This window comes from Ursus americanus, chromosome X (genome assembly GCF_024610735.1).
Source record: "Ursus americanus isolate L20-20 chromosome X, mUrsAme1.1.p, whole genome shotgun sequence".
Taxonomy (NCBI): domain Eukaryota; kingdom Metazoa; phylum Chordata; class Mammalia; order Carnivora; family Ursidae; genus Ursus; species Ursus americanus.
The window spans coordinates 28,596,845-28,623,710 of NC_142164.1; the positions used below are offsets into that span (position 1 = coordinate 28,596,845).

A 26,866-nucleotide genomic window follows, 5' to 3' on the forward strand; every position below is an offset into this window, starting at 1 on the left:
TCTCCCTCTCCCTCTGCGGGCACTCCCCCCCCCCCCCGCTCATGCTCTCTCTCTCTCAAATGAATAAATAAATCTTTAAAACAATTTAAAAACAAAACGAAACATGTTTTTTAGGGGTGTCTGGCTGGCTCAGTCAGAAGAGCATATGACTCTTGATCTCAGGGTTGTGAATTCAAGCCCCATGTTGGGTGCAGAAATTACTTAAATAACTAAAACTTAAAAAAAAAAGCCAAAACATGTTTTTTACTATGTGAAATGTCAGGCATACACAAAAGCAGAGAGAATCACAACCTTATGTGTTCATATCTCAGTTTCAGCAATTATTCTTAGCCAGCCTTGTTTCATCAATACCCTAACCAATTCAGCATACTTGCATATGCTCCCGGATTACTTTGATGGAAATCAAGACATCACATAGTTTCTTCTGTAGGTATTTCAGTGTGTAATTCTAATCATGCCTTTTTCCATCATGCCACATATGCCACGGGTTATACTGTGGTGATAGGATATATTAGGCAATAATAGTAGTGAACATTTTTATAAGATTTATTTATTTATTTGAGAGAGAAAGCACAAGTGGGAGGAAGAGCAGAGGGAGAGAATCTCAAGCAGACTCCCCACCGAATGCAGAACCCAACTCTGGGTTCAACGCAGGGCTCCATTCCAGGACCCTGAGATCATGACCTGAACTGAAAACCAAGTGTCAGCTGCTCAACCGACTGAACCACCCAGGCGCTCTAGTAGTGAACATTTCTGAGGGCTTCTTCTGTGGCTGGACATTGTGCCAGGTACTTACATATGTTAAGTCATTTCTTCCTCTCGTCAATTCTGTGGCAGAGACATTGCTATTATTCCCATCTTACAGAGAGCCTCCACATAGAAGTCCTCCCTATTGTGTGTGTGTATATATATATATATATATCTCCACACATATGCATATGAAAATATGTATTTATATATAACATTTATGTATTACTAATATGCTATCCATATCGTATATAAATTTAAATACTGACATAAATATTTTAATTTTATTTACTTACAAATTTATTTTCCTTTTTTTAAAAAGATTTTATTTATTTATTTGACACAGAGAGAGAGTATAAGCAGAGGTAGCAGCAGTGGAAGGGGGAGAAGCAGGCTCCCTGCTGAGCAGGGAACCCGATGCAGGACTCGATCCCAGGATGCTGGGATCATGACCTGAGCCAAAGGCAGATGCCCAACTGACTGAGCCACTCAGGTGCCCCAGGTATTTATTTTACTTATAATAAATTTATATATATATATATATAATTGTATACAGAGATTAGAAGTATGGGGTGCCTGGGTGGCTCAGTCGTTAAGCGTCTGCCTTTGGCTCAGGGCGTGATCCCAGTGTTCTGGGATCGAGCCCCACATTGGGCTCCTCTGCCGGGAGTCTGCTTCTTCCTCTCCCACTCCCCCTGCTTGTGTTCCCTCTCTCGCTGGCTGTCTCTCGCTCTGTCAAATAAATAAATCTTTTTTTTTTTTAAGATTTTATTTATTTATTTGACAGAGAGAGAGAGACAGCCAGCGAGAGAGGGAACACAAGCAGGGGGAGTGGGAGAGGAAGAAGCAGGCCCACAGCAGAGGAGCCCGACGTGGGGCTCGATCCCGTAACACGGGGATCACGCCCTGAGCCAAAGGCAGAGGCTCAACCGCTGTGCCACCCAGGCGCCCCTAAATAAATAAATCTTTAAAAAAAAAAAAAAGAATACCTTCAAAAAAAAAAGAAGAAGAAGAAGTAGTTTTGTTGTTTTTTGTCTTTTTGTTTTAAGGAAATCGTGTTCCCTCTGGTAATGTTGAATTCCCATAAACTGGGGTTCACATACCCCATTTTCCACTCACAAAGACCCAAAGTTCAAAACTTATTTTCCAGGGGCACCTGGCTGCCTCAGTCAGTGGAGCAAGCAACTCTTTATCTCAGGGTTGTGGGTTTGAGCCCCATAATGTGTGTAGAGAATATTTAAAAATAAAATATTTATTTATTTATTAAAGATTTTATTTTATTTCTTTGTCAGAGGAAGGAAGAGTGAACACATGCACGGGGAGCAGCAGGCAGAGGGAGAAGCAGATACCCTGCTGAGCAAGGAGCCCGATGCAGGACTCAATCCCAGGTCCCCGGGATCATGACCTGAGCCAACAGCAGGTGCTTCACCGACTGAGCCACCCAGGCCCCAAATTAACAAAATTTTAAAGAGAGACAGAATCAGACCCTTCACTTACACAACTGGCCACCCCTTAGTCTTCTCCCCTTGATTTCAGTCAAACGCTGTTTACAAAAACCTAGCTAGCTAGCATCAGACCAACATTTCTCGGCTTGATTTATTTTTTTTAAATATTTTTAAGATTAATTTTTGAAGTCATCTCTGTACCCAACATGGTGCTTGAACTCATGACCCCGAAATCAAAAGTCGCATGCTCCTCCAACTGAGCCAGCCAGGTGCCCCATCACCCTTTATTTTTCTGAAAATTGAGTGTGCTCTGAAGTGATGTTATATTCTTTTTTAAACTTTCTGTATGTATTTACAAATATTGGTTATTTGTTTTGTTTTGTTTCATTTTATGTTTTTGGCACATTAAACAGAGAGATAGACCCACTGAGTTTGTAGCCTCGCAACAGGGGCAGTACTGGAGCCCATGGTCTTCGTGGTGATTCTGAACATGGAAAGGCCCTTAGCCCTTCACAGCATCTAGGGAATCCACAGGACAGGACTCAGTCACTTGCGTCTTTAACTAACTGACACTCTACTGGGCTAACTGAGATCCTTGGGTTTTATCCCAGTCAAGGAAGAGGGAGAAAGGAGAAAAAAGATAATGAAATAGCATAAGAAATAAAGGAAATAGGAAATGAGGTACATGGTGGGGAGCAGGAAAAGGTCACTAATAATGGGGAAGAGGCAAGACAAAAGGTTGCTGGAGGGGAGGTGGCGGGGGATGGGGTAACGGTAACAGACCTTACGGAATTCGCTTGAAGTAATAAGCATGGGTGTTATAGGCAACTAATGAATTACTAAATTCTACCTCTGAAACTGATAATAGAGTAAAGGTTAATTAAATTGAATTTAAATTAAAAAAAGGAGGAAGAGGAAGTTAAGAGTGTGTGAGTCCGGGGCCGCCTGGGTGATTCAGATGGTTGAGCGTCTGCCTTCGGCTCAGGTCATGATCTCCAGGTCCTGGGCTCGAGTCCCACGTCAGGCTCCTGGCTCAGCGGGGAGTCTGCTTCTCCCTCTCCCTCCGCCTCTCCCCCTTCTTGTGCTCTCTCTCTCTCTCAAATGAATAAAGAAAATCTTTTTTAAAAAGGGGGGATGGGGGGGCGCCTGGGTGGCACAGCAGTTAAGCGCCTGCCTTCGGCTCAGGGCGTGATCCCGGCGTTCTGGGATCGAGCCCCACATCAGGCTCCTCCGCTGGGAGCCTGCTTCTTCCTCTCCCACTCCCCCTGCTTGTGTTCCCTCTCTCGCTGGCTGTCTCTATCTCTGTCAAATAAATAAATAAAATCTTTAAAAAATAAATAAATAAATAAATAAATAAATAAATAAATAAATAAATAAAAAGGGGGGATGGGTCCAAAGCCTGACTCACTGTGTGTCCTGGGCCAGTTGCGTGAACCTGTCTCTCAACTTCCTCACCTGAAAAGTGGGCATAATAACAGTGCTTGCATCACTAGGTTTTCGTGAGGGTTCAGTGAGTTTTGTAGCCTCTTCTACTCCAAACATCCGATCCATCAGCAAATCCTCTAAGCTCCACCGCAAAAACACATACCACAACCTTTCACTTTTCCCACATGCCTTAAACCTCACCACTCTTTCTGAAAGTAGAATGCTACATTAGCTTTCTGTCTCCCTGCTTTCACCTTTTCTCTCCTATGACCATTCTACACTAGGAAGCCAGAACATTCTGATGATAAAAATGTGAATTAGACCCTGTTGTGCTGGTGACTATAACTTTTATAGTGCTTATCCCTCTGTTGGGCCTAGAATAGGCATTTAATACACGGTGACTATTTTTGCATTATTATTTTCTGGCTTCTAGGAATAAAATGCATTAGGTCTAGAAAGAGAATCTGTCTAGTGAAATGAACATGAAGCAGCCAACATAGGCTTATGGACTGAAGCACATACATGTGCAAAAAGACACAATACGAGTATTATTTTTACAAGAAAATGTCCTATTTTCATGGCACACGTTGAACAATCTCTCTCTCTCTCCTCTTGGGCTCATGTGGAAAAAAATATATGAACAGGGCTGCAGTGGAAATGTGAGGCTGCATGGTGAATGGTCATTTGTGAAGTTTTGTTATTATCACCTCGATTAATACTCAGGACATCCCATTACAATTGGTAGTTCCCACTTTAAAGATGATTAAACCAAGGCAAAATAAGAATAAGCATCTCACCAGATTAGCCAGATAACAAGTGGTGAGCAAAACCAGGAAGTAGAACTCTGTAGTCTGACTCCAGGGCTTGTGCTCTCAGAAACCTGTCACGTCAGACCATGATTCCTGGCTACATTTTTTTTTTAAGTAAGCTCCATGCTCAGCGTGGAGCCCAACACAGGGCTCGAACTCACGACCCTGAGATTAAGACCTGAGCTGAGATCCAGTGTTGGACACTTAGGGAGCCTGGGTGGCTCAGTGGGTGAAGCGACTGCCTTCAGCTCAGGTCCTGATCCCGGAGTTCTGGGATCAAGTCCCGATTCGGGCTCCCTGCTCGGCAGGGAGTCTCCTTCTACCTCTGCCTGCCACTCTCCTTGCTTGTGTGCTCTCTCTCTGTCTCTCTCTTACAAATAAATAAAATCTTTAAAAAAAAAAGAGTTGGACACTTAATCAACTGAGCCAACCAGGGTCCCCAGTTTCCTGGCTACTTTTGCTTAGAATAGGGCTCCATTTGAATTTTAAAATAAAAAGTAAATTAAATTTAGCTTGAAATTTTTAAGTAAATACTAGCATGGTTGGTACGGAGTTAGGGCAACACTCAGCCCGGGTACGTGAGTGACTGGAGGTTAGATAACACTGAATCACACAGTGGGAAAAAAAAAAAAGCTGAGCAAGAGACCAGGTTGATATTTTTAGGAAAAGGGGTGGAGAAAATGTGGGGGGGGGGGCGGGAGAAGGAGCAGCGGGGGGCGGGGGGGCAGAGGTAGGTGGAAGGTCACCTGGGTTCATGCCAGGAGCCCAGCACAGGAACGGGCTGAGCTTCCACGGGGGACCTGCTACCACAGACGTTGGAGTGGAACACTACAGAAGATGCGTACTCCACTGTGGTGTCCAACGCTAGTAAAATACACTAGGTTTTTTGGGTGCACTAAGCACTGGGGGGGGGCCTACACTCGCACTCTGAAGTGGATTCATCACTAAAAATCTGGATTACTTGAACTTTTTCGAGGGTCACATTGGATTTCTTGTGGAGCGCATTTACCCAGAATGCTCCGCAAACCCGGCCCCGAGATCCCTCTCTGGGCACCCCCGGGAACATGGTGGGCTCCGTCTTCTGTGTCCTTCCAGAAACTCAGTTAATCATTTTAGCTTAATTACTAGCCTGTGGTGTGTGCAGACCGCCAAATATAGAGGGTTGGACCCTGAGACTTTCTCCAAAATTTTCCGAAAGCGTCCTGTAGGTTGTGTGAAGTCTCCAGCCCCCATCTCTCCCCCCCCACTTCCCCTTCCCCAGCCATTGCCCCCAGATCGGTTTGCATAATCCAGTACAGCCCTTTTCTCAGAGCCGACACTCCGGTCAAGTCGGGGAGTGGTAAACTGAACTGTAAATTAGAGCCGCCATTCTCCACACACCCAAGCCCCCTACCAGCACCCATCTTTCCCAGAGCGCCTACATTTTGGCCACGCCCCGGCCACTTCTGTGCCTAAGCAAGTCCCACCCACTGCAATTGGCGGGAAAAGGAAAGCCAATAGCAATCGTCTACGGCAGAGTGCGCGGGCATTAAACCTGCTCCAAACCCTGTGGAATCGCAGAGGCGCCAAAAGAGGACCAGCTTGAGCCTCTGCCTGCAGCTGTGTTCTCAACCACCAGAGGGTTTGTGGAAGCGCTGGACTTCCACCTCACCACCGCCATGGAGCCTCTGCCCAGAGGCAGCTACTATGACCCCGGTGTCTACTATGACCCCAGCAACTACTGGCTGGGAATGTACGAAATGGAAATGAGATCTGAATCTGTGCAGGGTGCAGCACCAGAAGCTGAAGGCGGCCGCATTCATGAAGGAAATCCAAGCCTTGTGAGCAACATCAACCACCAAGGCGGCGTCAACTATGAAGGCAGCTTCAACTACGAAGGCGGCGTCAACTACCAAGGCGGCGTCAACTATGAAGGTGGCGCCAACTACGAAGGCGGCGCCAACTACGAAGGTGGCGCCAACTACGAAGGCGGCGCCAACTACGAAGGCGGCGTCAACTTTGAAGACGGCGTCAACTTTGAAGGCGGCGTCAACTTTGAAGGCGACATCAACTTTGAAGGCGACATCAACTTTGAAGGCGACATCAACTACGAAGGCGACATCAACTTTGAAGGCGACATCAACTACGAAGGCGACATCAACTTTGAAGGCGACATCAACTTTGAAGGCGACATCAACTTTGAAGGCGACATCAACTACGAAGGCGACATCAACTACGAAGGCAACATCAACTACGAAGGCGACATCAACTACGAAGGCGACATCAACTATGAAGGCGTCGTCAACTATGAAGGCGACATCAACTACGAAGGCGACATCAACCGTGAAGGCATCGTGAACCGCGAGGATGAAGAGAACCCCGAGGTCGGCGGTGGCGTCCAGGAGCTGGGGCAGCAGCCGCCTGAAGAGCCACCCCAAGCGGCTGCTGCTGCGGCTCCGCAGCCCCGGAGCAGGCAGCGAGGAGTCCAGCGCAATAAGTTCACTCCGATGCAGGTGCAGGAGCTGGAAAGCGTTTTCCAGCACACCCAATACCCAGATGTGCTTACAAGGTAAGAAGCTAGCCCCAGCAGGTGCCCGGTTCTCCAGGGACCTTGGGCTCGTTTCCAGGCGTCTTTGTTTCTCTCCCACCCCTCAGCCTCCTTCTTTCCCTCCTAAACCAAAAAGGCCAAGGGTTGAGGGAGGGAGAATGCCTTCTGTGCATCAAGGGAAATATTTTTATACGGTAATTATGTGAAACAAGTCTGGAAACTGGGGTGGGTGATCTTTTTGGTTTTGCTTTTTAAGTTGCGGTAGGGGCGCCGGGCTGGCTCCGTTTACAGAGCCCGCGACTCTTGACCTCCGACGCACATGAGTACGAGCCCCACACTGGGAGTAGAGATTACTTAAATAAACTTTAAAAAAAAAAAAAAGACTTGGGACGCCTGGGTGGCTCAGTCGGGGAAGCGTCTGCCTTCCGCTAGGATCATGATCCGGGGATACTACGATCGAGCCCCTCATCGGGGCTCTGCGCGGTGTCTGCTTCTCCCTCTCCCTCTGCCTGCTGCTCCCCCTGCTTGTGCTCTCTCTCTCCCTCTCTCTCTGTCAAATAAGTAAATAAAATCTTTTTTAAAAAAATACTTAAAAAACTTGTGGTAAATTAGAGGCTTCTGACTGGCTCAGTTGGAGGTTCGTGCGGCTCTTGAACTCGGGGGTTGTGAGTTTGAGCCCCACTTGGGTGTAGAGATTCCTTAAATAAATAAATAAAATTAGTTAATTAGTTAAAAAAAAAAGACTTAAAAGACTTTTAAAAAATTGTGGTAAAATAGGGGCCCTTGCCTGGCTCCGTCCGAGGATCGTGCAGCTCTTGATTGCGGAGCTGTGCGTTTGAACCCTACTTTGGGTGTAGAGGCTACTAAAAAAAATTAACAAACTTTAAAAGCAAGAAATTGTGGTAAAATATACATAAAGATAAAATTTATGATCTTAACAATTTTAAGTGTACAATTCAGTATTAAGTACATTTATATTTTTGTACAACTAATCTCCAGATCTCTTTTCACCTTGCAAAACTAAAAGGATAGACAGTGAACAACTCACTCTCCCCCATCTCCCCCAGCCCCTGGCAGTCACCTTTTTACTTTGTTTTTTAATGAATTTGACTGCTGTAGGTGCCTCCTTTAAGTGGAATTACACAGTGCTTTTCTTTTTATGACTGGTGTATTTCACTTAGCATGATATCCTCAGGGTTCATGCATGATGTAGTGTGTCTCAGAATTTCCTTCCTTTTTAGGGCTGAGTAATATTCCGTTGTTTGTAAATACCATATTTTACTTATCTATTCATTTATTAATGGGCACTTTTGTTTCTATCCTTTGGCTATTGTGAATAATGCAGCTGTGACTGAGAATAATGCTAAACCAACCGAGCCACCCAGACACCCCAACACTTTTTATTTTCAAGATTTTATTTTTAAGTAATCTCTACACTGAACATGGGGCTTGAACTCACAACCCTGAGATCAAGAGTTATACACTCAGGGTGCCTGGGTGGCTCAGTGGTTTAGCATCCAATTCCTGATTTCCACTCAGGTCACGATCTCAGGATTGTAAAATTGAGCCCCACGTCAGGCTCCATGCTGAGCATGGAACTGCTTAAGATTCTTTTCCCCTCTTTCTCTGGTCCTTCCCCACTTCTGCTCTCTCTCTTTCTCTCAAAAAAAAAAAAAAAGTTGGGGCGCCTGGGTAGCGCAGTCGTTAAAGCGTCTGCCTTCGGCTCAGGGCGTGATGCCGGCGTACCGGGATCGAGTCCCACATCGGGCTCCTCTGCTATGAGCCTGCTTCTTCCTCTCCCACTCCCCCTGCTGTGTTCCCTCTCTCGCTGGCTGTCTCTCTGTCACATAAATAAATAAAATCTTTAAAAAAAAAAAAAAAGTTGCACACTTTACTGGCTAAGCCAGCCAGACGCCCCTCTTTTTTGTTAGCCATCTCAATGGACATGAAGTGGTATCTCATTGTTGTTTTTTTTTTAAGAAGATAAACTTTATTCAATTTTTTTGAATATTTTATTTATTTATTTATCAGAGAGAGAGAGCACAAGCAGGGGGAGCAGCAAGGAGCCCGTTGTGGGACTCGATCCCAGGACCCTGGGATCATGACCTGAGCTGAAGGCAGATGCTTAACTGACTGCACCACCCAGGTGCCCCTCATTGTGGTTTTGATTTACATTTCCCTATTAATTAGTGATGTTGAGTATCTTTTATTGTGCATATGCAAGTCTTTGCACAATTTTATTCTTTATTAAGGCTCATTTATTAATTTTTATTAATTATTAATTTATTGATTATTTTGGTAAAATGCACTTAACATAAAATTTACTGTCTTTACCATTTTTAAGCGTACAGTTCGGTGGTATTGGTACATTCTTAATATTATGCAACCATCACCACCATCCGTTTCCAGAAATCTTTTCATATTGGAAACCTAAAACTCTATTACCATTACACAGTAACACCCATTCCCACCCCCCTACCCCCGGTTCCTGGTAACCACCAGTCTACTTTCTGTCTATGATTTTGACTACACTAAGTATCTTATACAAGTGGAATTAGGCAGTGTTTGTCTTTTTTTTTTAAAGATTTTATTCATTTATTTGACAGAGAAAGAGAGAGAGAGCACAAGCACAAGCAGAGGGAAGGGCAGAGGCAGAGGGAGAAGCAGGCTCCCCACTGAGCAGGGAGCCTGATGTGGGGCTCCATCCCAGGATCCTGAGATCAAGACCTGAGCTGAAAGCAGACACTTTACTGACTGAGCTGCCCTGGCGCCCCAGTATTTGTGTTTTTGTGACTGGTTTATTTTACATAGCATACAGTCTTTTCATTTTTTATAAGGCTTTTGGTTTTTTATTGAAGTATAACTAACATACCGTGTTACATTAGTTTCAGATGTATGACATAATGATACAGCAATTTTTAAAATTTATTTTTATTTATTTGAGAGAAAGGGAGAGCACGAGAGAGAGCAAAGCAGGGGGAGGAGCAGAGGGAGAAGCAGACTCCCCACTGAGCAGGGAGCCCGACGTGGGCCTCGATCCCAGAACCTGGGATCAGGGACTGAGCTGAAGGCAGATGTTTAACTGACTGAGTCACCCAGGTGTCCCATGATTCAACAATTTTATACATTACTCAGTGCTCACCGTGATAAGCGTAGTCACCATCTGTCATTATAGAACGTTATTACAGTATTATTGACTATATTCCCTATGTTGTATTTTCATTTCCATGACTTATTTATTTTATAAATGGAAGATTATACTTCTTAATCCCCTCTCTTTCACCCGTCCCCTGACCCAATTCCCCTCTGGCAACCATCAGTTTGTTCTCTGTATTAGAGTCTGTTTTTATGTTCATTTTTCTCTTTGCTTTATTTCTTAGATTCCACATATAAGCGAAATCATATGGTATTTGTTTTCCTCTGACTTATTTCACTTAGCATTATACCCTGTGGGTCAATCTGTGTTGTGGCACAAATGGCAAGATCCTATTCATTTTTTATGGCTGAGTAATATTCCTGTGTGTGTGTGTGTGTGTGTGTGTGTGTGTGTGTGTGTGATTTATTTATTTATTTAAAGATTTTATTTATTTATTTGAGAGAGAAACAGAGAGAGCACAAGCAGGGGGAGCAGACGGAGAGGGAGAAGGCTCCCCGCTGAGCAGAGAGCCCAATGACACCAGGCTTAATCCCAGGACCCCAGGATCATGACCTGAGCCAAAGGGAGATACTCAACTGACTGAGCCACCCAGGCACCCCTGAATCATCTTTTTAAACAAATTTTAGGGGCCCTGGGCGGCTCGATCAGTTGAGCCTCTGACTCTTATTTTCAGATCCAGTCATGATCTCAGGGTAGGAGGATCAAGCCCCACGTCAGGGTCTATGCTCAGCACAGAGTCTGCTTGTCCCTCTCCTCCCTCCCTCTCCCCTCCTCAAATAGATAAATAAAATCTTAAGAAATTTTTTGAGTATAGTTGACAAACAATATTACATTAGTTTTAAACGTACTACATAGCGATTCAACTTCTCTATATGTCATGCTATGCTCACTGCAGGTGTAGCTCCCATCTGTCATCATACGACACTATTCCAATAGCTTGACTACATTCTCCATGCTGTGCCTTTTATTCCTGTGACTTATTTATTTCATAGCTGGAAGCCTGTATCTCCCCCTCCCCTTCACCCATTTTGCCCATCCTCCCACTCCCCAAGCATACAGTCTTCAGCGTTCCTCTGTTTTAACACTGAATAATATTCCATCATGTGTGTATACCGTATCTTATTTATCCGTTTTCTTGGTTTTTGTTTTTTTGGGGGAAGCAAAGCGAGGTTTATTGAGCCATAGCAAAGTGATAGTACAAAGCTCCCAAGGGGGGAGGGGACCCAGGGTGGTTGCCCTATCAGTTTATTATTAATGAGCTCTTGGGTTGCTTCCACCTTTTGGCCGTGAACGTCGCTGTGAAAATATCTTTCCAAGACCCTGTTTTCCATTCTTTTGGGTATATACTCAGAAATGGAATTGTTGGATCGTATGGTAATTCTATGTTTAATTTTTTGAGCAACTATTCCACTGTTTTCCTTGGCAGCTGCACTATTTATTCCCACCAACAATGCACAGGGGCTCTAATTTCTCCACATCTTCACCAACATTGTTCTTTTCTGTTTTTTTAATAGTACCCATTCTGGTATGAGGTGGTATCAGTCTGGGTTTTTTTAAAAAAGATTTTATTTATTTATTTGAGAGAGAGAGCACACACACACAAGCGTGGGGGGAGTGGCAGAGGCAGAGGGAGAAGCAGACCCCCCTGCTGAGCAGGGATCCCGACACAGGGCTCGATCCCAGGACCCTGGAATCATGACCTGAGCCAAAGGCAGGCACTTAGCCGACTGAGCCACCCAGGTGCCCCTCAGTGTGGTTTTGATATGTGCGTCCTTAATGATTAATTAGTGATGTTGGGGGGCGCCTGGGTGGCTCCGTCGTTAAGTGTCTGCCTTTAGCTCAGGGCATGATCCCGGGGTTCTGGGATCGAGCCCCACATCAGGCTCCTCTGCTGGAAGCCTGCTTCTTCCTCTCCCACTCCCCCTGCTTGTGTTCCCTCTCTCGCTGGCTGTCTATCTCTGTCAAAAAAATAAATTTAAAAAAATTAGTGATGTTGAGTGTCTTTTCATGGCCATTTGTATATCATCTTTGGAGAAATGTCTGTCCAAGTCCTTTGCCCATTTTTTAATCTGAATGATGTTTATTTATTGAGTTTTAGTCCTTAATATATTCTGGATATTAACTCCTTATCAGATATATGATTTGCAAATATTTTCCCCCATTGCATGGGTTACCTTTTCACTCTATTGATTTTGTACTTTAATCTACAGAAGTTTTTAACTTTTTTAAAGTTTTATTTATTTATTTTGTGTGTGCGAGAGAGAGAGAGTGCACACATGGGGGTGGGGGGGCAAAGGGAGAAGCAGACTTCCCTCTGAGCGGGAAGCCTGGTGCGTTACTCCGTCCCAGGACCCTGGGATCATGACCTGAGCCGAAGGCAGACGCTTAACCAACTGAGCCACCCAGGTGCCCCAGAAGCTTTTAATTTTGATATAGTCTAATTTATACATTTTTTCTTTTATTGTCTGTGCTTAGACAGACTGGCTTTTTGTAAAAAAAAAAAAATTTATTGGAATAGGGTAAGGAGAATAAGGTACTCTCCTGCAATTGCAGTGCTGGATCCTTTCATTTAAAATCTAGAAGGACAGGATGCCTGGGTGGCTCAGTTGGTTAAGTGTCCATGTTCAGCTCAGGTCATGATCCCGGGGTCCCTGGATAGAGTCCTGCATCGAGCTCACTGCTCAGCGGGGAGTCTGTTTCTCCCTCTGCCTGCTGCTCCCCCTGCTTGTGCTCTCTCTGTCTCTGACAAATAAATAAATAAAATATTTTTTTAAATAATAAAATAAAATCTTGAGGGAGGGGGCGCCTGGCTGGCTCAGTCCGAAGAGCATATGACTCCTGATCTTAGGGTCGTGAGTTTGAGCCCCACATAGGTCATAGAGACTACTTAAAAAATAAATCATATTGGGGCGCCTGGGTGGCACAGCGGTTAAGCGCCTGCCTTCGGCTCGGGGCGTGATCCCGGCGTTCTGGGATCGAGCCCCACATCAGGCTCCTCCGCTATGAGCCTGCTTCTTCCTCTCCCACTCCCCCTGCTTGTGTTCCCTCTCTCGCTGGCTATCTCTGTCAAGTAAATAAATAAAATCTTTAAAAAAAAAATAAATCATATAAATAAATAAACAAACAAACAAATAAATAAATAAAATTTAGAGGGAGGGTCACCTGGCTGGCTCTGTCAGTAGAGCATACAACTCTTGATCTCAAGGTTGTGAGTTTAAGCTCCATGTTGGGTATAGAGCTTACTTAAAAAATAATTTAAAAAATAAATAATATTGTGATAATTTGCTCATCATAGATTTTTTTGCATCAATTTTCATTTTTTTAAATAGTGCGTTAGAATTATCTTGACTTCCAAGGAGTTGATGCCACCTTAAATTTTGAAGGGAAACCATAAAGCAAGCCCGGAGCTGGAAATGACAGAAAAGTTTACTGGGGGGGGGGTTCTTGAGGGGGAGGGTACACATTTTAAAACAAGCGTAAAATGTATGTCCACACATTTCATTTTATCCACGACTCCAAATAGTAAACATCTGTGGTTTTCTCTCCTCAGGCGGGAACTTGCAAGACGCATGAATGTGACTGAAATCCGAGTGCAGGTCAGTAAACCTGGGTGATGGGGCAGCCTTTCTAAAACCGGCTTTAGGACTCAGACACTTATGTCTTAAACATTCTCAGGTTGGTGTCTTTCAGTTGTCTTTTTTAACACTGGCAAATAATTTGTAGGATCCTTTAGTAGGAGTCTTTGCAGGTAGAAAATGGGATATGAGAATTGCAGCTTATGGATATTTCCTATTACCAGAGGGAACATGATTTCTTAAAGGAAAAGAAGAAATGAATTGCTTCTCCTATTCTTTACACAAAATTAAATATATATGTATATATGTATGTGTGAGTGTGTATATATATATATATTTTGCAAACATATAGATAGGTATATGCATATATCTATATGGTACATATATACATGTATATGTGTGTATTCAATAAAGTTCGACTCCTTCAAACAGATATCCTTTAGAGAGTACCTCCATGTGGAGTCATATTGGGGCTCAGGCTGACTGTGGAAGTTTCAAATTAATTCACAGAGGAGCCAGTTATGGGAGAGTTCAGTTGTACTAAATTAAAGCCAAGCATGAACTCTTAGTTAAGTGGGTGAATTGATAAACATTGGGGGGAGGGAGAAATGTATCCTCAGAACACACTATGTAAGTAACTAATGTCTGTTTAGTGGTGCTGAGACTGGTGGGGGGAGACAGCTTCAAAGTCCAAGTTCCTGGCCCTCCTACTGGTGTTTTTAAGTGTTTGGTAAAGCAGTGTAGAGAGTGACAGCCCTAAGTTTTAATTTTCTGAAATACTTTGATGTATCAACCTGAAAACATGGCTAGAACAGTCCCACTGTGTGTGAGAATGGGGGGATAGTTTGCAAGCTTTGGAAATTTGTCAAAGAATGGAAGAAACAAGCCAAAAAAACAATATTGAATGAATAATAACTGGCCTGAGAAAAATTACATATAGCCAAAATAGGCCTGACAGGCACCACAAATTCAGCATTACGAATCTGCTAGACGTGTAAGTGACTATTCTCTTGAGGATTTCTAACATTTAAGGATTGTTTTTCATTTTGGCGATACTATTTTGAAGAGTCGCCTTTTGTGAAATTCGTTTGGGGTTTGGGTGGCCCTTATTTTGGGGCATTTTCAAAGTGTGAATTTTAAATATTTTTATTCCCTCAGGCAGTGGTGACTAATTTGTAAGTCATGGAATAAAAAGGTGACCCCCAATTTAAGTTATTTCAGAGTGATATTTGCCCAACAAAGAAAGGAAAGGAAATCAGGATGGGTGTATCGACTTTGCTGCAGAGTGCCTGAGAGGAGTTACAGGGGCGCCTGCCTGGCTCAGTTGGAGGAGTGTGTGACTCTTGATTTCAGGGTCGTGGGTTCAAGCCCCACGTTGGGTGTAAAGATTACTAACAAATACAAATTTAAAAAAAAATTTTAAAAAGAAGGCGTTGCAGGTCTGGTGGTGGGAGTATCTAAAAGCAGCCCCACAAAGCTGACCATTGAGTAATGACATCCCAACACCAGAGACCAGGGCCCCAGACCTGGCTCAGATTGGAAACGTTGGGAGGAGGTTGGGAGCATTTTTCAGGCTGACAAGGCATGTGCAGAGGAAAAGGAAAACGTACCGTTTGGTGACTAGCTTTTTCTCCTTCCCAGGCTTATGTAGCGCTTTCTCCATGGCATTCTGAAGGGAACATAGCCACAAGAAGCAAATCAGGGAAAAAACGTAGTGTTCCCATATATTTCCAAACCATACAGCATGAATTTCCCCCAAGAAACTTAATACATGGTTTTCCTCCTTTGTTTTGCAAATAGAGTGTTTTTGTGAAACCAATATTGAGAGTACAGCTAGTACAGCTAGCTGTGGCCTCTAGTTACCTTATGTTTATGGAGATCTGACCACTGCTACACTTGGATCCCCCCAAAATGAGCTCTATTATGCTGGCCTTGTTGAGATTACGTGTTCATGCTGCGGAAATACCACCAATCTTTTTTTTTTAAGATTTTATTTATTTGTCAGAGAGAGAGAGAGAACACAAGCAGGGGGAGTGGCAGGCAGAGGGAGAAGCAGGGAGCCGGATGTGGGGCTTGAGCCCAGGACCCTGGGATCATAACCTGAGCCAAAGGCAGACGCTTCACTGACTGAGCCACCCAGGCGTCCCAAAATACCACCAATCTTAAAATAGGAGAGCAAACAAGAGGCCTCAGGCAAGGAGAAAAAGCCTTTTGTGCAGCTTGGAAACTTCTGAAAGGATTTAAATATAATGTTAACCCATCAACTAGGATACTGAGAAGAGAAGACAGCGGAGTCTAAAGGACAGTTTTGTTTGTGTGTTTCTTTGCAAAAATAGTTGGCAGAGCCATTTTATGATCCCTTACCCTCATTGCTGTCAACTATCTTCCTAAAATGCGTGTTCCACCTTCTTGCCTTAAGAATAAGGGATGAGGGGCGCCTGGGTGGCACAGCGGTTAAGCGTCTGCCTTCGGCTCAGGGCGTGATCCCGGCGTTCTGGGATCGAGTCCCATGTCAGGCTCCTCCGCTAGGAGCCTGCTTCTTCCTCTCCCACTCCCCCTGCTTGTGTTCCCTCTCTCGCTGGCTGTCTCTATCTCTGTTGAATAAATAAATAAAATCTTAAAAAAAAAAAAAGAATAAGGGATGGGCTTGGGACCTCCTGTTTGAGTAGCAGCGCCTAGAATAAGCTGCCCTGCGGGACAATAGCGGCTCCGGTCCAGGATCCCGGAACTGTAGCCAGAGCAGCGCGAGCTGACCTGGTCCTGAGCCCAGGAAGGTTTGTAGGGTGGGCAGTTTGGAGCATGGCCGCAATGGTGTGCCTCTTTCCCCTCAACCCCTGGGTGGCCAAAGATTGGTAAGCATTTTTGGGAGCTTGGGTCGAGTTGGTCTCCACTTTCCGTGACACTACAGGCTGAAATCAAGGCAGCGTTCCCGGCTTCGGCAGCTCTCGTGTCCCAACTAGACAAGCCACAAATTCCATGGGACCCCATGACTAGGCCTTCCTTTGTCAGACGACTTTTTAACTCTCAAGAGGTTTCAGAGAACTGATGACCTCTTAGACATCCTTGAAGGAAGTCTGCCTAAAAACCCAACGCGTTTTCTCCTACTAATTATTTACTTGGCACTGCAGATAGGCTTTTCAAACTGGGAGCCGTTCCCATCCATATGACTTTATTAAATAGGACTCACTATTTACAATGCCCAGATGACCCCCGATACAAGGTGACTTTTTCTCTAGTGGGGAGGGGGCAGGAGATAACTGGACAGCTGATGATCAGCTGTCAGGTTACAGACCTTTCTTTACCCTATTACCAGGCATTGGACCAACAACAAGGACCCAGGGCAACTCACAAGCTAGACCTGCATCCGATACTTGAACAAACCACTTGAATATTAAAACTGGGAGAAGAGAGATAAAGCAATAAGCCTAGTCCGGAACTTGGCACTTAGCTGGTGCTCACTAAGGATGAGCTAAAGGGGGGAAGGTGCTCATTTCCCTGAGTAAATAGCTTCTCTTGGTGCGGCGCGTGAAATCTCAGTGGCATATACAGTTGCATGTAGGGTTTTTTCTACTTTGACAGTAAGTGTTCAGTATGCTAAACCGATCCCCTCTTCCCTCTGTTCGTAGGTTTGGTTTAAGAACAGGAGAGCCAAGTGTAGGAGAGATGAGAGAGCTTCGATGCTCAGAAATGCGCCACCTGCTAACCTGGACCACCTTTTTGTCCTCATGTTGGATGGGCCCTAGAATGGCACCCTCGCGCAGAAGCCAGATTGGAGATGGGGTCTTTTGGTGCCACTGGCACCCCGCTACCCTCATCTCCCCTACAGTTGCATTATCAATAAAGAGCTAAATTCTGCATGCGTTTGTCTTCGTGTACCAAATGGGGGCAAGTAGGGTTTGTATGTAAATTGATAAGGAAATGCCATCGACACAGGATGACAAGGAGGCTTCCTTTCCCGAGGTGACATCCTGGAATCACTCTCTGGAGACCTGCATGTCGCAGGAGCTCCCCAAGTGCCCGTGATGAGCTCCCACTGACCCGTATATTCTCTTCCATCCTTCAGCCCATCTTCATCCCCTCCTTGCCCCTTTGGGACCACAAATCTGTGCACGATGGGGGTGGGGTGAGTCCCTAGGGAGAGAACAGTGTCGTTTCCGGGGACGAGCTCCACTCATGCTGACACGTTCAGGCTGAACACTGGAGTCTAGGGGGAACCTCCTAAGAGGCTACTCACAGGGACTTATGGGAAGGTGGCCGCCAAACATTCACCCGGGATGTTTCCAATTCTGTTCACTACCCTCCCTTTTTGTGGAGGAGAGGGCGGAATAGAAGCCATTCTGGCACACATTGAACAGGAAAATGAGAAGAGATTCCATCAAGACCACAAAGAGGCTCTTCTTTTTCTTCCACCCCCACCCCCCGCACCAGCCCAGGAAAGCACATTATAGATCTTTCTCCAGCTCAGAAGCTGACTAGCACGGCTTCAAAAGTATTTTGTCACCTTCAACATCCTTGAGAGGACCCCAATTCCTGTTGTTAAACACTGAAAGGGGACCTGTGGGTTTACTGCTGCTCAAAGCAAGAGTAAGCAGATGGTCTCCAGAGCAGTGTTCTAGAATAATCACTCATTGTGAAGAAGCAGTCCTACCTTTGCTTTGTTTAAGCTGTCTTCTTTGTGTGCAAATGCCAGTGTAGAAAAAAACAAGTAAGGGTGGGTGAAGTGAAGCGGCCAGGTCCCCCCCACACTTTTTTTTTTAATATGGAAGGCTTCCCGAATTTGCGAGTCATCCTTGTGCAGGGGCCCTGCTAATCTCTGTATTGTTCCAGTTTTATCATTTGTGCTGCTGAACGGAGCACAGGCCCGCTTTTTTTCAAAAGCATTCCTTTCTTCTCAGCTCAACCTTTGTTTTTGAGGAACCTGCAGCAATGTGAGCCCCTTTAATGGAGTTCTATGTTAAAAGTGACCAGCGTGGGGCCACCACAGTCCTGTGACGTGATGGCAATAAGGACAGATAAGGTGCCATGATCACATCAGAATTTCCTCTCATGGAGTTAATCGGAGACCGGTTTCACAGCATGTTTGTTGTATGTTCCCAGTGTGGGAGGCTCTGTCTTCTTGCGAAAGCATACACGCTTGGCTCTGGTGGCCCCTAACGTTTTATTCCTTCTTCCCATCTCTCTCGCTTGTGCGTGACAGATGTCAGAGAAGCGGCTGCGAAGTCAGGCTTCCACAAAGAGGACGTTACTGTTACCCAGAGACCCCAGGCCTTGTTGGGAGTGAGGGAAATTCAAGAATGTTCCTGCGCATACATGCCCATTGCCATTCTCAGCAGATGATTTTGAAACCAAAAATTACCTTCTAGTGGTGACCACTGTCCTTCTTTTTTAAATATTATGCTTTTCAATGCTTGAAGTACCTTCAGAACTACGGGGTCTCTACCAATAAGCTCCAGGTAGCGTGAGACCCATTCCTGACCCCTTCCCTGCTCTGGCCGCAGCTGGAAGAACCACAGTCAGGTTTCCCACCCTGAGACTGAAAGCCCGAGAACACTCAGCACGAATCCCTCAGGTAACCCTCACATCCAGTCTGACACACGCTAACAAAGAACATTCTTTTTGAAGCTCAGGCTGCCTGGAAGAAACAACAACAAAAAAGAGTATCTTTCCTGTAAGTACGTGGCATTTTTGTCATACACCCTATGTTTCTAAACTTGTCTCTCCTTTCATTTTTTTTAAGATTTTATTTATTTATGTATTTGAGAGAGAGAGAGAGTGAGAAAGAGAACATGAGCACGTGGGGAGAGGGAGAAGCAGGCTCCCAGCCGAGGAGGGAGCCCGATGGGCTCAATCCCAGGACCCCGGGATCATGACCTGAGCCAAAGGCAGATGCTTCACAGACTGAGCCACCCAGGCGCCCCAAAAATAAAATCTTTTTTTTTTAAGATTTTATTTATTTATTTGACAGAGAGAGAGAGACAGCCAGGGAGAGAGGGAACACAAGCAGGGGGAGTGGGAGAGGAAGAAGCAGGCTCCCAGCAGAGGAGCCCGATGCAGGGCTCGATCCCAGAACGCCAGGATCACGCCCTGAGCCGAAGGCAGACGCTCAACGACTGAGCCACCCAGTGGATTTTTAAGATTTTTTTAAAATCTTAAAAAAAAAAAAAAAAAGAAAGAAAAAGAGACTAGCGACCAACAACTTCATTGACCTGAGATAGGTTGTAGATGTTAGTTTTTTTTAAAGACTTTTTTTTTAAGTAATCTCTACACCCACCATGAGGTTCGAACTTCCAACCCCAAGATCAAGAGTTTCATGCCCTACTGACTAAGCCAGCCAGGCGCCTCCATAGGTGTTAGTTTGGGCTGAAAAGTTGTAAGTAAGGAGTGTGGCAGATTCAGCGTTTTACAGTAATCTAATAGTTCTGGATGTAGCCTTGCTTTCTACAATTTTCCACAATGAACAACACATGCCAGCTAACTTTCAAAATGGTAAGGTTGATGGTCAAATTAAGTAGGAAGAAGGCGTGAACTATTTTGGAGAAAAAAAACTTTTTTTGATTAAAATTAGATTTATGTAACCTGGATCTTGATTCAAACAAATATGGTCAGAACCTTGGAGATTTAACTTGGAAGCACCTGACCATCAAAACTTCAGACAACTATTTTAGCTACAAGTGCTTAGAAACAAAGGGCCAGGGGGAAAGGAAGGGACCAGAAACAATTCTTTATCTCAATACAAGAGTGTGGGTTTGCCTGACGGACTCAGGCAGTAGAGCGTGCAACTCTTCATCCTGGGGTCCTGAGTTCAAACCCCATGTTGGGCATAGAGATTACTTAAAAAAAAAAAAATCAATACGAGAGTGTGGTCCCTCAGGGGATGGCTCAGTCAGTAGCACATGTGACACTTGATTTAAAAAAAAAAAAAAGCAGTGGCGCCTGGGTGGCACAGCGGTTAAGCGTCTGCCTTCGGCTCAGGGCGTGATCCCGGCGTTCTGGGATCGAGCCCCACATCAGGCTCCTCCGCTATGAGCCTGCTCCTTCCTCTCCCACTTCCCCTGCTTGTGTTCCCTCTCTCGCTGGCTGTCTCTATCTCTGTCAAATAAATAAATAAAATCTTTAAAAAAAAAAAAGCAGTCCCTCCAAACAGACATGAGAAGTGACTTTTTCAATAAATAATTACTATAAATATATACAAAACAGAGGAATGGAGTTTGTTCTGAGTTGTTTTCACAAGAAATGAAATACATTTGCCAGAGTCTGATCTTGGGGTGTTCTGATCTTGGGGTGTTCTGATCTTGCTCTGATCGTGGGGTGCTCTGAGCATCCGTATGCAAGGGCTGACCTACCATGCAGTCATTTGGTGTTTGATGTGACACCTCTAGGGAAGGTTAGAACCCCGGAAGTGGAATAACGGAGCAAAAATAGAGGCCTTCGATGGGGCGCCTGGGTGGCACAGCGGTTAAGCGTCTGCCTTTGGCTCAGGGCGTGATCCCGGCGTTATGGGATCGAGCCCCACATCAGGCTCCTCAGCTATGAGTCTGCTTCTTCCTCTCCCACTCCCCTGCTGTGTTCCCTCTCTCGCTGGCTGTCTCTATCTCTGTCAAATAAATAAATAAAATCTTAAAAAAAAAAAAAAATAGAGGCCTTCGCTGCCTTTCCTGGTCGGTAAGGTGTACTTGGTCTCATGTGATTTGCCGTAGCCCAGGATGGGGACTGGGGTTCTCAAACCTTAAGGGAACACCTCAGGAGTCAGTAGCTGTGCTAACACAGCCCTCGTCCTAGGAATGCTGCGGGCCATTTTACTTGGGGATTCATCTGAGACTTCTGCTCACTCCCATTAAGCCAAGGCAGCAAGGTGTCCCAGTGAGAGCCAGCCCTTGCCTCAGCCACTTCCTCTCCGCAAACTGGTACTCATTTTCCTTTGTGGGACTCACACAACTCGCTTTCATTGGGCAAGGGAGACAAATGTTCACAGGCCCTATAAGAAAAGGTCAGCAACACGGAGAGCCAGCCTCATGCTGCTCTTCCAAAAAAAGTACCTCTGTCTTCTGGGGGACTCCCAGGTCAAAGGAAGGAATCACGGTTGTCTCTCTGTTCTGGAAGGGCCATCTGTGGGCATCTAGTCCATTCCCTTCCTAATACGGATGACGGAACACAAGCCCCGCATTGGTCCCCAGCACAGTGGGCCCACATCCTAGCGGCCTAGTGGCCAGTAGAGCACAAGCAAACACAAACCAGAGGCACGTGCTGGTGGCCAGAGGGGCAACCGCACCGAGTCTCTATGATACTGTAGTTATCTATGCTGATACCTCTCTTTCTGGAGCAGGTGCTCAATCTAAATTCTTTTAGGCAGTTAGGGGCGCTTGGCGGGCTCCGTCACTGGAGCCAGCGACTCTAGATCTCGGGGTTGTGAGTTCGAGCACCACACTGGGTCTAGAGATCACTTAAAAATAAAACCATGAAAAAATAAATTCTTTTAGGCAATTAGAGAGGAGGCCAAAAGCAATCTGAGTCTTCTATTTCTTAAAAATAATTACCAAGGGGCGCCTGGGGGGCTCAGTCGGTTAAGCGGCTGCCATCAGCTTGGGTCATGAGCCCAGGGTCCTGGGATGGAGCTCTATGTCCAGCTCCCTGCTCAGCCTGGAGCCTGCTTCTCCCTCTCCCTCTGCCCCACCACCTTATGCTCTCTCTCTCTTTCTCAAATGAATAAATAAAATCTTTAAAAAAATATTACCAAAACTAATCCACGTACTAAGGAGATACATGGAGGGCGGCAGAATTTGCTCCCCTGCGCCGCCAAACCTAGAACGGCAAAGAGAAAGTTCTTTTCCCTCCACTACAGTACTCTGAGTCAAGACGACGTCCTTTTCTCTGCGGGCCACTGTGGCAGGTAAAGGAGCCTCCAAGGCAGAGATGGCGGGCTGAGGCCAGGATCCTGAGCACACTTGAAACGCTCACGTCAGTGGACAGCGAGCCTGCCCCTGCCGCTGGCACACTTGGGTCCTCCGTTGAAGACAACATCATTCTCGCCTCACCCCAGAGGGATACCGAGATCCCCCCCCCCACCGCCTCGGGCCAAGCTGGCTAGTGTTACTTGAAGTGACTAAAGGCAGAGAAGTTGACATTCCTGTCCCTCCCAGGAAGGAGGCGGCCATCCTCCGGAACAGGCGCCTCAAACCACCAGGCACGCTGGGCTGGCCCCCTGCCGCTTCTCTCCTGGCAGACATCTGGTGAGGACACTGCCCGGAAAGAAGGGAGAAGCTTCCAGTTCCGGGGGAGACAGATCAGAGAGGGTCCGCTGAGGAGGACTGCTGTGCTCCGGGGGAAGGCAGCGCGATCACCCTGACCGTGAGGAGGAAGACGTGCCCTCTGCTTTGCTGGTAAGCACCCGCACAGTAGTAAAGACGGGAAAGGTAAGACGGCAGTGCCAGCGCGGGCCTGGCTGTTCCCCCCAATGCGCACGTGTACACACACACACACAGACCCAGGCCCAGGCTTTCCTCGAGGACCTGATCCAGGAGCCAAGTGGAAAGGGGCTGCGGGGCTCCACGGGGGAATGTGCTGGGGAGGCAGCTCCACTCACGGGGGCTGGACTCCAACACCAGGCCGCCATAGTAGGAGAGACAAAAAGCGGCCTCACGATTAGTGTGGGAGGGGGGACTTGTCCCCACAGGAGGCTTTACCCTGCTTCACGTGGCCCTTGGTGACCGGGTCGTTCTGGTGCGGAGGGCTGCCCCACCGAAGGCAGGCCTCACGCCGACCCAGGCCGGCCCAATGCAGAGTGTCCGCCGAGGCCTCTCCCTTTCGGTCGCCTCACTTCCCCTCTCCCATCTTAGTATTTGGTCCTTCTGCTGCGGGAGCACGTGGGCGCAAAAAGCCAGTGTCTTGGAGCTCATTCTGGGGCGACCCAGGTTTCCTGGAGGTCACATCTGCATCAGCATAGCCAAAGCACAAAGCGGCCGACTGAGGTAGAGGCTGACGCTAGTTCCCTGTTTCCAGCCCTGGTTTCGTAAAACAGCTCTTCCCGTGTGTGCAAATAGACGGAGGGCTCCGTTCGTATTTTCTTTGGTGAAATACTGTATGAGCTCATACACATGGGGAACCTTCAAAGAAAAAAACAAAGCTCCTAGAGAAAATGGTGAGATTTATGGTTACCAGAGGGGGTGGGGATGGGGAATTGGATGAAGGTGGTCAGAAGGTACAAATTTGCCCTTAAAAAAAATAAGTACTAGGGCACTGGGGTGGCTTCAGCTCAGGTGATGATCCCAGGGTCCTGGGTTCAAGCCCCACATCGGGCTCCCGGCTCAGTGGGGAGTCTGCTTCTCCCTCTCCCTCTGCCGCTCCCCCTGCTTGGGCTCACTCTCTCTTAAATAAATAAATAAAATATATTTTTTTAAAAAGTACTGGGGCACCTGGGTGGCTCAGTCATTAAGCGTCGGCCTTCAGCTCAGGTCATAATCCCAGTGTCCTGGGATTGAGCCCCACATCAGGCTCCCTGCTCAGCAGGGAGCCTCCTTCTCCCTCTCCAACTCCCCCCTGCTTGTGTTCCCTCTCTTGCTGTCTCTCTCTGTCAAATAAGTAAAAATAAAATCTCTAAAAAAAATAAGTACTGAGGTTATAATACACAACCTGCCTATAGGCCCCACTACTGTAGGGTATTTATGGAAGCTGTAAGAGGGTCAATCCTAAGAGTTGTCACCACAAAGAAAAGAACATTTTCCTTTTTCTGTGTTTGTTTGTATCTCTAGGACACGATGATGGTAACTGAACTTACCGTGGTAATCATTTCACAGTAGGTGTGAGTCAGATGGTCATGCCGTACACCTCAAATGTATACAGGACTCTGCGTAACTCATGTCTTCATAAAACTGGGAAACATTTCTTTGAACATTCCAAGTGCTGTAGAGTTTGGAAATGGATGAGAACATTTTGTGTTTTTCCCCATTTGTGTCTTGTGGCTCCTTTTCCCTTCAGACCCCGACTGAGAGAGCACAGTGCAAGCCCGAGGAGGCCAACATCAACTCACCCAAACTTCAGGCTACCTGTTCCTCCGAGCTTGCTTTGCCTGCTCCACAAAGCAGAGAGGCGTGGGCCTGCCCAGCCCTGGCCACACCTGACTGAGCCCAGCCCCTGGTCTGGGGGCCTGCTTTCTTGGCTGCCCGTCTGGCCTCCCCAGCTCCACTCCTGCAGCCCCTTTCCGTCCCATAAATTACACTCTCCATGACTCAAAGCTAATAAACCCACCCGAGTTTTCTTTTTCTCTCTTTCTCATTCTCTTTTTAAAAGATTTATTTATTTATTGAGAAACAGGGAGAGAGAACATGCACATTTGCACGGGGATTGAGCAGAGGGAGAGAGCAAATATGGAGCAGGCTCCCCGCTGATTGAGGAGCCCCATGTGGGGCTCCATCCCAGGACCCTGAGATCATGACCTGAGCCAAAATCAAGAGTTGGTCACTTAACTGACTGAGCCACCGAGGGGCCCCTTTCTTTTTTCTTTTTCTTTCTTTTTTTTTCTTTTTAAAGATTTTATTTATTTGACAGAGACATAGCAAGAGAGGGAACACAAGCAGGGGGAGTGGGAGAGGGAGAAGCAGGCTCCCCACTGAGCAGGGAGCCCTATGTGGGGCTCCATCCCAGGACTCTGGGATCATGACCTGAGCCGCTTAAGGGCTGAGCCACCCAGGTGGCCCCAGGCGGCCCTTTTCTTATCTTTTTTTTTGTTGTTGTTGTTATTTTCAAATTATTCTTTGCTACAATTCAGGCTTGTCTATGATCTCAGACAATCACCCCTTGATCTTCTTGAGGCACAAATTAGCCGGCACTGACTGAGCCAATGGAAAGTCTTTCGAATTACCACGTGAAAGAATCCAGCCTGAGGTTAGTCATCCCCCCCACTAGTGACAATTTCCGTACAATGTCTTCATAATGGGACCACAATAAGGAAGATCAAAATCTGGGGTTTTAGACATTCCTCAATAGAATATTCAGTAATGAATTCAAAATTTGAATTCAAGCCATATCCCCAAGGCATATTCTCACCTAGCGTCCCCCGTTTGTTAGGTGAGGAACACTTTGTTAGAAATTGTTCTTTTAGTTTCTTTCCTTTACCCTGATTCAAGGTTCTTCTGGCTGGTTTAAGTATTAAATTGACATTAAGAAAAAGAATTAAATTGACCCGAGGCAGGAGAAACTCAAATATAATTATGTACTTACTGAGAAGCTACCTAAACATAAGAGATTCTAAAGACAGTCTGGCAAGATGAGTTTTATGTCATTGGGAACTAAGGAGGAGGGGGTAAGTGGCTGGGACTTCAAAGGGAAAGAAAACCATTCAATAAAGATGAAAAAATGTAAATGTTTGGTAAGGAAATGTTTGCTGGGCCACACAGAAACCATGGGACATAGAGAGGAATTTTAACAAAGACAGATTTTGCTAAATTCCTCCTCTTCTACCACATCCAGTTTTTGTTTTTAAGATTTTACTTACTTATTTGTCAGAGCGCACAAGCATGGGGAGTGCAGGCGGAGGGAGAAGCAGGCTCCCCGATGAGAAAGGAGCCCGACATGGGACTCGATCCCAGGACCCTGGCAGACGCTCAACCGACTGAGCCACCCAGGCGTCCCCACATGTAGATTTTTTATACTGTTGTTCTCTCCGGTGATTGGTCTCTTCCTGGACCAGTCTCTTTATCTAAATTCTTCTAGGCAGTTAAGGGGGAGACAAAAATGTCCACCTGTGTTCCCTGGGCTGGGATTGTCTTCAACACAAAACAGGGTTGTACACTCTGGCATGGTCTGCCCAGAACCCCATCGTTATCATTTCTTCTAATCAGCCATCATCTATTTCTATATATAGCATGTTACAGGATTCTTTAAGCCAGCCAGAGATGGCCTCTGTATATTGGGTCTATGTCATTTACTTCTTCATAGCCAGCCAGGACCTGTTAGCTCACACTACCTGTCCAGTTGTAAATACAGACCAAATAAGCAGACCCTTAGCCATTTAGAGCCTCCCTGCTTTGCATAACTGCACTCAACATCTGCTAGCCACACATAAGATAAACTTTTTATTTTTATTATTTTTTAATTTTAAAAAAAATTTATTTGAGAGAGAGAGCGAGAGTGTGCACACGAGTGGGGGGAGGGGCTGAGGGAGAGGGGGAAATGGACTCTCTGCAGAG

At 45.9% G+C, this 26,866-nt stretch overlaps 1 protein-coding gene and 1 non-coding gene across 5 annotated transcripts in view; one reads left to right on the plus strand and one right to left on the minus strand.

The window, feature by feature from the left end:
- LOC123778992 (uncharacterized) overlaps positions 1-17,540 on the plus strand; it is a 36,895-nt gene extending 19,355 nt beyond the window's left edge. For 2 of the 4 annotated variants that reach the window (XR_015723225.1, XR_015723226.1), the window contains exons 4-5: positions 13,661-13,706; positions 17,312-17,395. Coding sequence is in view for 1 of the 4 variants with exons in the window: in XM_087859391.1 (XP_087715517.1) it covers positions 6,085-6,974; positions 13,661-13,706; positions 17,312-17,428 (1,053 nt within the window). In the remaining 3 variants the exon portion in view is untranslated. Of the gene's footprint in view, positions 1-5,162; positions 6,975-13,660; positions 13,707-17,311 lie in introns of those variants that run through there. The other 2 variants (XM_087859391.1, XR_015723227.1) reach the window with 2 other exon arrangements.
- Positions 17,541-18,438: 898 nt separating this feature from the next.
- LOC123778993 (U6 spliceosomal RNA) lies at positions 18,439-18,542 on the minus strand. Its single transcript, XR_006776056.1, has one exon. It is a non-coding gene; the product is annotated as a U6 spliceosomal RNA (small nuclear RNA).
- Between the last annotated feature and the right edge of the window lie 8,324 nt (positions 18,543-26,866).